Source organism: Gossypium arboreum, chromosome 12 (assembly GCF_025698485.1).
Source record: "Gossypium arboreum isolate Shixiya-1 chromosome 12, ASM2569848v2, whole genome shotgun sequence".
NCBI classification, from domain to species: Eukaryota; Viridiplantae; Streptophyta; class Magnoliopsida; order Malvales; family Malvaceae; genus Gossypium; species Gossypium arboreum.
In genome coordinates, this window is record NC_069081.1 from 94,984,059 (window position 1) to 94,993,718 (window position 9,660).

Sequence of the window (9,660 nt, forward strand, 5' to 3'; positions counted from 1 at the left end):
ACCATAACCATTTTTAAGGCTAAGATTATTGGTCACGTGAAGTCTGTGCAACACCCTCCAAAGGAACCGATTAACCCATCGGGTTATAACTTATAAAGACAACCGGGTGGGCTTGGATTTGAATTTGTATTCTTAAATGGGTTAAATTATTAACTAAATTGCAAAATCATCTAACCCTCAATTTAGATATTAAATGAAGATTTAAATTAGACTTGATCGTATTTAAAATACATAGATCAAATTATACAAACATATACACTGCATGGTCAACTTTAACTTAAAGTAAATTTTAGAAGAATTACTTTTTTAAACGCATTTATATTCGATTGTCTATTAACTTGATATGTAGATATTTACAATTAAATCTAAATTTGAGTTAACATTTAATGCCCAAGCAAACAAATGAGTTGATAGAAGGACTTAGTCAAATTGTGTTGAAATTTAGGACCAAATTAAATTTATGTTATAATTTGAAGATGTTTGTAGTAATTAAACATTGTTAAATTATTATACGAGAGGCATAATGATAAATTTAGCTATTAATATTTATATATATTATCATTAGAATATTATTATTTTGGAGAATAATTATATTAAGATCATCCTAAAAGTATAGTTTTTAGGCACCAATAAAATAGTATCACATTATTAAATTTTAAAGATAACAAAATATTATTATACACTCATCTATATTTAATATTTTCTCCAACTTAATTTAACTTTAATAATTAATTTTTAAATTATAAACAAACACCTTTTCTTCATTTACAAATTTTAATCATTTTATTTTTTTCCATAAGTTAATATTTTTTAAAAAAAATAGTAATTTTTGTGCAATTTTTTCATCTCATTCACACATAATTTTAGTAATTATTTTATCCTAAACTTTGAAGTTTAGGGTTTGGATTCAAGATTTAAATTTTAGGTTTGGGGCTATAGGTTATAAGCTCGAGATTAAAGGTTTAAGAGTTCAGAATTACATGATATAGATTGTTGATGTGGCATATAAAACAAAAAATGTCATATCAACTCGATATAGGTTGCCATGCTAAGATTATAAAAAGTAATGTTTTAGTCATCATTTTCAGTAAAGAATAATTTAATTCATTTTAAAAGATAAATAACTAAATTTAACTAAGAAATAAAAGTTAAGTTGACAAAAATTGTAAATATCGATTTACTAAATTTAACATTATATATTATATTAAAATAGGGATAAAATTTAAAATTATACATAAACTATAGTTTAATGTGCAATTATATACATGAACTTTGATTTTGTGTAATTTTATATATAAAATTTTGTTTTAATCTGATTCTTATAAATTATTAATACAATTATTGATATAACATTATTTTATGTTGATATTTTGTATCGTAAATAATTATATTTATTAAATATAAAAATAAATTGATGTATTTATTTCTTTAAATATATAATTAAATTAAAATTAAAATTATAAATATATATTTGAACCATTATTAAAATTTTATGTTTATAATTGCATTACATTAAAATTTATATATACAATTATACATTAAATAATAAAAGTTAATGTATAATTTTAATATTTATGCTTAAAAAATATATAAAAGAATCCAAGAAAAAGGGCTAAGTGACGTGTAGAACAATCCAAGTGTCGTACGTGCAGGCTTTCTGGCTTAAGGCTTTAGGATAGAATCGTCATTGTAGAAGAAGACAAGGACAGCTGTCTGCACTTTGCTTTCCTTCTTCAAAGCATTGCCAGTTTACAATTTCCAAATTCAATCACACCCTCTTCTCTTCTGTTTTTAATATAATTTTTTTTAAAAAATTCTAAAAATTATAATCACGTTCGGCCGTGGATTTCTATGGTAGAAAAACAGTAAAGCTAAGAGAAAAAATAAAAGTTCTTAGTATCATCACCTCCGTCTCACTGTCCCTTGTCTCCCTGGGTGCTGCAGTCAGCTTCTTTGGATAAAGAAAGAGAAGGAGAAGTGAAAGGGAGTTAGAGGGAGTATGCCGGCGGCGCACGATAGTACTCGGTTCCCTTATTTCAGTGTCTGCCTCAGTTTCCACCAGTTCTAAAATCTGAACTTAGCTTTTTCTTACTTCATTTCATGAGCTATGGCGGACCTAAAGAGAATCCTGTTGTTCTTTCGTTCTTCATTGTTCATTCTCTTAGCAGATTGGCTTGATTTTAAATCTAAAAAGAAGAAGAGGAGAGGGATTTGCAGTAGTAAAATACTTTGGATAAGGCGATTTTCCGGATTCTTTTTCGCAGCAATGTTGATGATTATTCTTTCCCCTTCACTCCACTCATTCCCTCCAGCTGAAGCCATTAAATCCTCTCACCTAGACAGCTACCTTCGATTACCATCGTACCAGGCGTCGCACTCTTCCAAGGATCGGTTTTCTTTTCGAAAGGCTTCTGGATTTCGTAATGCCGACGAATGTGGCTTCACCGACCGTAAAATCACCGGAGTCTGCGATCCTTCTTTAGTCCACGTGGCCATCACTCTCGATGTTGTCTACCTCCGTGGGTCAATTGCCGCCGTCCACTCCATTCTCCAGCATTCGTTGTGTCCGGAGAACATCTTTTTCCATTTCATCGTATCAGACGCCGATCTGGAAACTCTCGTTCGGTCCACGATCCCTCAGTTGAAGTTCAAGGTTTATTATTTCGATCCCGAGATTGTAAGGAACCTGATATCGTCTTCTGTTAGGCAAGCGCTTGAGCAGCCGTTAAATTACGCTAGGAATTACTTAGCCGATCTGCTAGAACCGTGCGTACGGAGAGTGATCTATTTGGACTCTGATCTAGTCGTTGTTGACGACATCTCTAAGCTATGGATCACCAACCTGGGTTCACGGACAATCGGAGCACCCGAATATTGCCACGCCAACTTCACAAACTATTTCACCGGCGGTTTCTGGTCGGACCAACGGTTTTCGAGGACATTCAAAGGAAGGAAGCCGTGCTATTTCAACACAGGGGTGATGGTGATAGATCTAGTTAAATGGAGACGGGTCGGGTACACAAAACGGATAGAAAGATGGATGCAGATCCAGAAACGTTACCGGATCTATGAGCTTGGTTCGTTACCGCCGTTCCTGTTGGTTTTCGCGGGACGTGTGGCGCCCATCGAGCATAGATGGAACCAGCACGGGTTGGGTGGGGACAATGTGAAGGGAAGTTGTCGAGAATTGCACCCTGGTCCCGTCAGCCTCTTGCATTGGTCTGGTAGCGGTAAGCCATGGCTAAGGCTGGACTCAAATCGGCCATGTCCACTGGACGCATTGTGGGCGCCTTACGACTTGTACGGACACCCACATTGAAATCACAGCAAGGATATATTGGCCGGTAAATTCCTACCACGACTATTCATTTTTGTCACTTACATATTTTAATTCTATCTTTTTTAGATTGCCCATTCCATTAGCTACTCAAAATTTTTACTTTTCACAATTAAAAAAAGAGAATAGGGTTGTAGGCGAGGAGTGCAATGAGCAAAGACGTGGAATCCAATTAGCCGGTGAAAGGGGAGGATGCGGTGGTGCCATTGGCAGCGGTGTTAATAACTTCAGCACAGTCATGAAAATAAGCACATATATTTCCCTTTTGTAACTTTTTATTTATTTATTTACATTGCCAAATAATGTGATACGTGCATATATATACAATGGTGGCATCAAGGGAATTCATTGTTGCGTATAGAAATGTTCAAAGTAGGAAATGGGACCGGATTCTTTTGTGCCCTGGCACCACACGTGGCCAGTTGTTTGAATTTTATTTTGTAAAAATAAAAGTTAGTCAGCACCATATGATTTGTTCCATTGTGGTTGGGTGGGTTCATTGTTAATGTTGTGACTAATTGGCTATGTGGCATCAATCTACATGCGACTGCTTTGCTAGTCTTTTCGTATCTATGAATAAATAGGGATATACTATACTCTATTTTTAACTAATTAATTGATTTAAACATGGTAACAGCTATTGGGGCCTACGTAGTTTTTGGTGGTGAAATCAGAAATGATGTTGACAGGTTTTCCAACTTAATTATTTTTAATTATGTCCTAATCATTTGGATGATTCTAGGAGGGGCGAGCATGGCATTGGTAGCCTTTTTGTTCCACAAGCCGACCCCTGCACATATAACAAACCTTGGACATTTATTCTTTTTATTTTTTTAATCAATCCCCCTTTTTTTTTTACCTAATTCTAATCTAAAAATAATTTTTATTTTGGGTTTCCCCTCATTTTGTTTTCTAAATTCCCACATTTATGAAGAAAGAAAATTTTACTGCTTGAAGATTTTGCTTTTATAGCGGGTGTTGAGTTACTTACAAAACTGTCCCTGTTATGCCACCTGCACATTAGCACTCCTTATTGAATGTCGACAGTGATTTCCATAGCTGTCTGATAGTAGTATCTTTAAGCATTTGGGGTCATGCTTGTAGATAAAAAAAAAAAAAAAAATCTTGAGTGTTGCTACTCATACATACAAACAAACACAAGATGTATTTCGGCTGTTGGAAACCTTCTGTTGTTTTCTCCCAACATGGAGAGATTTAAAAGCATGGGCATGTTCGACAAAAGAAGAAAATGGCGGGCTTAAAAATGACTGTTGAAGGTCTGCACAACCCTCTTTTACAGCTAGAAACAGCTATTGAGGTTAATGTGTGGGGGTGAAGAAGGGACCATCAACAAAATTCTTTGGTCCCCCCTAAACTTTTATGGTAAATAGTTTCCATTTCAAATGAATAAATAAGTAACAAATGTCAAAACAAAATTACATTCAATGAGAACATATAGAGATACACAGAATGAAGTTGAGAAACTTCAAGTCATTGCACAATTGAGCTGCCCCTATTACAGAAAAAAATACATCAAGGGAATTTGAACTTCATGTAATCCTTACTTCCAGATGGAGGATTGATGTATACCCAAAGCAACGAAACAATGATGGAGAGCAAGCCTGACCATACAAACACAATGGTTGGAACTTTTCCTCTTCTTCCCATCAATCCTTTTGCAAATGGATAGAGATGGCAAAGGACCCAAAAGCTAAAGAACACCCCTCCGAGAAGCTTGCTCCACTCTGGGAAAGGGCTGTACATGGTTCTTGCAACGGCCACTGCGATTGCGATTGAGTTTACCATCATGATTGTGATTGGAGGTACCATTAGAAAGCTCCATTTTACGACATATAGCTCTGCAAACTCATCTTCTTCGTCATCGGGGGTGGCGGATTTGGAAGTTAAGGTGAATGAGATGTCGACTCCTGCTATGACTTTTAGAAGTCCTTGTAGCACAGCTGCAGGATGAGCACTGGTTCCACCAATCAACCAAAACTGTTCGTTTCGCCACCAATCATGAAGTGTGATACCTGACCATTTGATTTCGAGTATGGCAAGTAGGCATAAGGTGACTGTGATGGCCAACAAGAATATCAAGAAGGTCACACTGAGAGCTTGCACTATGAACTGCCCTGAGAATAGAGAAACAGCTGGTAGAATGCAGTAGACTAGGAGAAACATAGAAGTGAAAGGGTACATTCCCACATTGAAATATGCTACTCTTTGCAAGAACTTCATTCGTCGAGTAGCAAAGAGTGCATTGTTTCTCGAAAAGAATATCTCGACAGAACCGGTTGCCCAACGAAGTACTTGGTGCAACCGATCTGTTAGATTGATAGGGGCAGTCCCACGGAATGCGTCCCTCTTGGTTACACAGTACACTGATCTCCATCCACGGTTGTGCATTCTATAACCGGTTACCACATCTTCTGTGACAGAGCCATATATCCATCCTACTCGTTTTCCCCACTCAGTTTTATCCTCATAGAAGCAAGATATAACACTAATGGCCTCTGCAACTGTTGCAGCATCCAATGGCTCACGCGGCACTGCAAGAGAACCTGCTGGCCTGCCTTGGTTTCGCATTCCTTGCATATCTTGGAGCAACCTTCCTTGGTATTCAGCGACAGGGATAGATGCTACCAGAGAAGTGGAGTTCCCAAATCTTTTAGGAAGAAGCAAAGACTCAATATCTGTATCATCATCATCATCATCATTGTGTTCCCCATTAATAGGCAATACTATCTCATCTTCTGCTTTCTTTGTCACCTTGGGTTTCCTCAAAAGTAACTTGATTTTCCTTCTACCAAACCATCCATGATGTTCAGTAGCTCTAGGAGGACTAAACCCATAGAGTGCAGTTCTCCTGAAAATGCAACCTGTACCTACATACATTGGACCCTGTAAACCATCAAGAGCTCTCATGCTCACATCAAAGAACACGGTATTATGATTTGCATATCGGTCATTGGGATCAATCCCTTCAAACCTTTGTGGGAATTGAACATAACAAATCCTATCACCACCTCTGTCAAGCATGAAACACATTCCTTCCCTAAGAGCCAATGAATTGTAAATGTAATGATCACAGTCAAGATTGAGGATGAATGGACCATTTGACATGATAGCACTGGTTCGAACCAAAGCATTCATCGCTCCAGCCTTCTTGTTGTGATCATAACCTGGACGTTTCTCACGAGACACATAAACCAACAATGGCAACCTTGTATCTACTTCTCTTGTGTCAATCAAGTTCTCCCCATCTGCTTCTGCACCATAAACTGGTTCTGCATTCGGTGGAGCAAGCATTGCCTGCAAAGTAAAAGACTAAAACTTAAGCATTTGGAAACAAACACAAAAGCAGTAGCTAATTTGAGTCTGAAATATATACCTGTATGATCCCAGCATGGTCTCCTTTTGAATGGTCAGGCTCTGCAGAAGCCCAAGTGCCAGGCCAGTGAGAACCATCAGACATCCAAGTAGCCTTAGGGACTTTAATAGGGTCTGAAAGATTGCCTCCCATTTTCATTTGTGTCTTTTTTGCTCGAAGCTCTTCATGGGCATTGTAAGCATCTGATCTCCTCCTAATGGATTCAGGCAATGAGTTAATCCTCACCTTAAATTCATCATACTCTCTTTTCACCCTTCTCCTCTCCCTAACAAAATCAAGCCTCACTTTGTTCTTAAGAAAATCACGCTTCTGCCCAAAATACGCCTCGGGATTTCGGGGTTCGATGTTATGTTTACGGCAAAATGGAACCCAAACTCTAGCAAAGCTGGCTGTCTCGGCTAAAGCTTCAAATGTTAGAAGAGCTCCACCATCATCTGAAAGATAACAAGCAACTTTTTCTACTGGATAGTCAACAGCTAGGATTGAAAGGATGGTGTTTGCAGTCACAAGAGGAGGTTCTTTTTCAGGGTCTGCCGTGGAAACGAAGACATCAATCCCTGGAAGGTCGGATCGTCCTTTCGGGTTTCGAAGGTTCGGAGACTCAAAACGCTCTTTAAGAACAGAGAGGTCGGTTATTCTGTTTACAGGGCAGAGCTTAGGGAGCTGATCTAGGAGCCAGGAAAAGGCAAACCAGAGCTCACACGTTATGGACATTCCCCATAGCCACATTGCATCACGGTTAGGGTGCCTAATCCTCCATGTGAGAAAGAAACCCAGGGCAACAAGACGTAGTATAATAAGCAGCCTGCACATATAAACATATAAACATATTCATGGTTAAGCACAAAATCACAAACAACAGATTCAAGGCTAATTTTCAATGTAAAATCACAAAGCGACAAACAACATAACTTGAATTCAAATCACAAAGCCACATAACTTAAATTCAAGGCTAAGCACAAAGACACACAAACAACAGATTCAAGACTAATTTTCAATGTAAAATCACACAACTTGACCATAGTATAGATTACTGCAACTGCAACATAAATTCAGATCCCTCTACTTGAAATCACATTGCAATTAACCAGCTTGTTGGTATTTTAATATCGGTTTCGTCTTTCATGTTCCAATAATAATGCCGAAGAACTCTAAAAAGAATTAGAAGGTAAATTAGAAATTACCTGTATGGACTGAGAATTGCAGTGGAAACTCCAACTTTCCTAGTCAAAGGCCTCTTACTTCTCTCTCCAAAATCTGGGGGGTTCTCAAAGCCACTAGCACCTGATCCATAACCATCTTTAGGCCATAAAGCATTCCCATACCCGTAAGTGCCTTTAGTCTCAAACAACCACCTGGTATGATCGAAATCCGGTGGATGATTCGGCCCTTTGAATGATTTCACAAGTGAAAGTCTTTTATCCAACTTGGACTCACGCATTGAAGGCAAAGGCAAAGCCTGATCATCCTCTTCAGAATCAGACGTGACCTCGTCATCTTCATCATCATCGCTAACATCCTTGTAAGGCTCTTTACATCCAGGACAATGACCCCCACCACTTGCCACGCAATCCAAGTAACAATCCCCACAAATCTTAAACCCACACTCACATTTGCCTTCAATTTCCTTCTCATCACACCCTTTCATCCCACAAACCAAGCCTGATTTCAATGTCTCGGGCCTTTCCAAGGAACCATCAATGACATGACCACGGGTAACGCAATTGTACCCTCCTGTGAAAATAGTGCCCGAAATGAAACTCCTCTCGGGTTTCAGCTTCAACCCATCTTTCCCTTCTTCGTTAAGGCTTGTTTGGGAGGTTGAGATGGATTGGTGATCGGGAGTTGGTGGGATATGCACCGTATACGTTACGAACTCTGAGTTTATCTCTTCAATTGGAATTGGATCGTCTTGCGACATGGAGCAATACCTTCCTCCACTTGAAGCCCGTCGATTCCCTCTGCTACCCAGCGGACTAGGTGAATTTGGGTTGTTTGATTTCGAAGCTCGTGGAACTGGACTCGTCAACCCCATGCTTCTACTCCCAGTCTCTTTGCCTCCCGATGACGAAACCGTTATCGTCACCGGAGAAGAAGACGGAGAAGAGGCCGTTTTCAGCACCATCTTTACTATCAAATTTTGAAAGAAAAAGAAAAGAATATTACTAGAAAAAAAAGCAAAGAAATGAGGAGAAACTCACAAGAATCTGAAGAGAAATGAAGATGAAAGGAGTTAAATGCTGCATTTGAATTTTGAATTGAAATGAAAGGGATTTATTAATCTATTACTATATTATAAGAGCAGAAAAAAGAAGTTTCTATTAACGGTCGACTAATATGGACCGTAGATCTGATAGGATCTGAGGAATATTGGGTGAATTGAAACGGTCGATGTACAGGGGCCCAGGATGAAGATAAAAGTCAAAAAGTGGAGGGCTTTTCTTAACGTCCAACGGTCGACTTATCTATAAACGGTGCAAAATATTGGGTCCCCTCAACGTAAAATAGTGGGTCCATCCTTCATATTTTTGCACTTACCTTTTTATTCATCAGCTAAGAGGACAACGTGAGACATTCATTTAAAAGGTTAATAATTAATTTAGTCCCTAAACTCTAATAAAATATCAATTTGATACTTTTAAATTTTTTCTTAATAATAATTCTAAAAAATTTAAAGTATAAACTACACAGATAGTCATCCCGGTTTTAATGCGTTCCTATTTTGGTCACTGAATTGTTTTTTGGTTAATTTAGTCACACCATTAGATAAATTGTCATTTTTAGTCACTCCACCATTAAAATGCATTGGTCACTAAACGAAATGTTGACGTGTCAATCTTTTGATTGGTATAACAACAAATTTAGTCTTTAACACTTTACACATTCTGTCAATTTGTTCCTAATTCTAAAAAATTCAACAAATTATTTA

General features: G+C 37.7%; 2 protein-coding genes across 3 annotated transcripts; one reads left to right on the plus strand and one right to left on the minus strand.

Moving 5' to 3' along the window:
* The first annotated feature begins 1,667 nt into the window (after positions 1–1,667).
* LOC108476538 (probable galacturonosyltransferase-like 7) lies at positions 1,668–3,817 on the plus strand. Of its 2 annotated transcripts, none has more exons than XM_017778765.2 (2): positions 1,668–3,344; positions 3,460–3,817. In XM_017778765.2, the coding sequence occupies exon 1, from the start codon at positions 2,108–2,110 to the stop codon at positions 3,317–3,319; it is 1,212 nt and encodes a 403-aa protein (XP_017634254.1). In that variant the 5' UTR covers positions 1,668–2,107; the 3' UTR covers positions 3,320–3,344; positions 3,460–3,817. The 2 variants fall into 2 exon arrangements, with proteins under 2 accessions (XP_017634254.1, XP_017634255.1); XM_017778766.2 differs by having other exon boundaries at positions 3,467–3,817.
* An 896-nt stretch (positions 3,818–4,713) lies between these two features.
* Positions 4,714–9,050, minus strand: LOC108479552 (cellulose synthase-like protein D5). The gene is made up of 3 exons (XM_017782229.1): positions 7,916–9,050; positions 6,732–7,536; positions 4,714–6,652 (listed from the first exon to the last, which is right to left on the minus strand). The coding sequence occupies exons 1-3, from the start codon at positions 8,854–8,856 to the stop codon at positions 4,871–4,873; spliced, it is 3,528 nt and encodes a 1,175-aa protein (XP_017637718.1). The 5' UTR covers positions 8,857–9,050; the 3' UTR covers positions 4,714–4,870.
* Between the last annotated feature and the right edge of the window lie 610 nt (positions 9,051–9,660).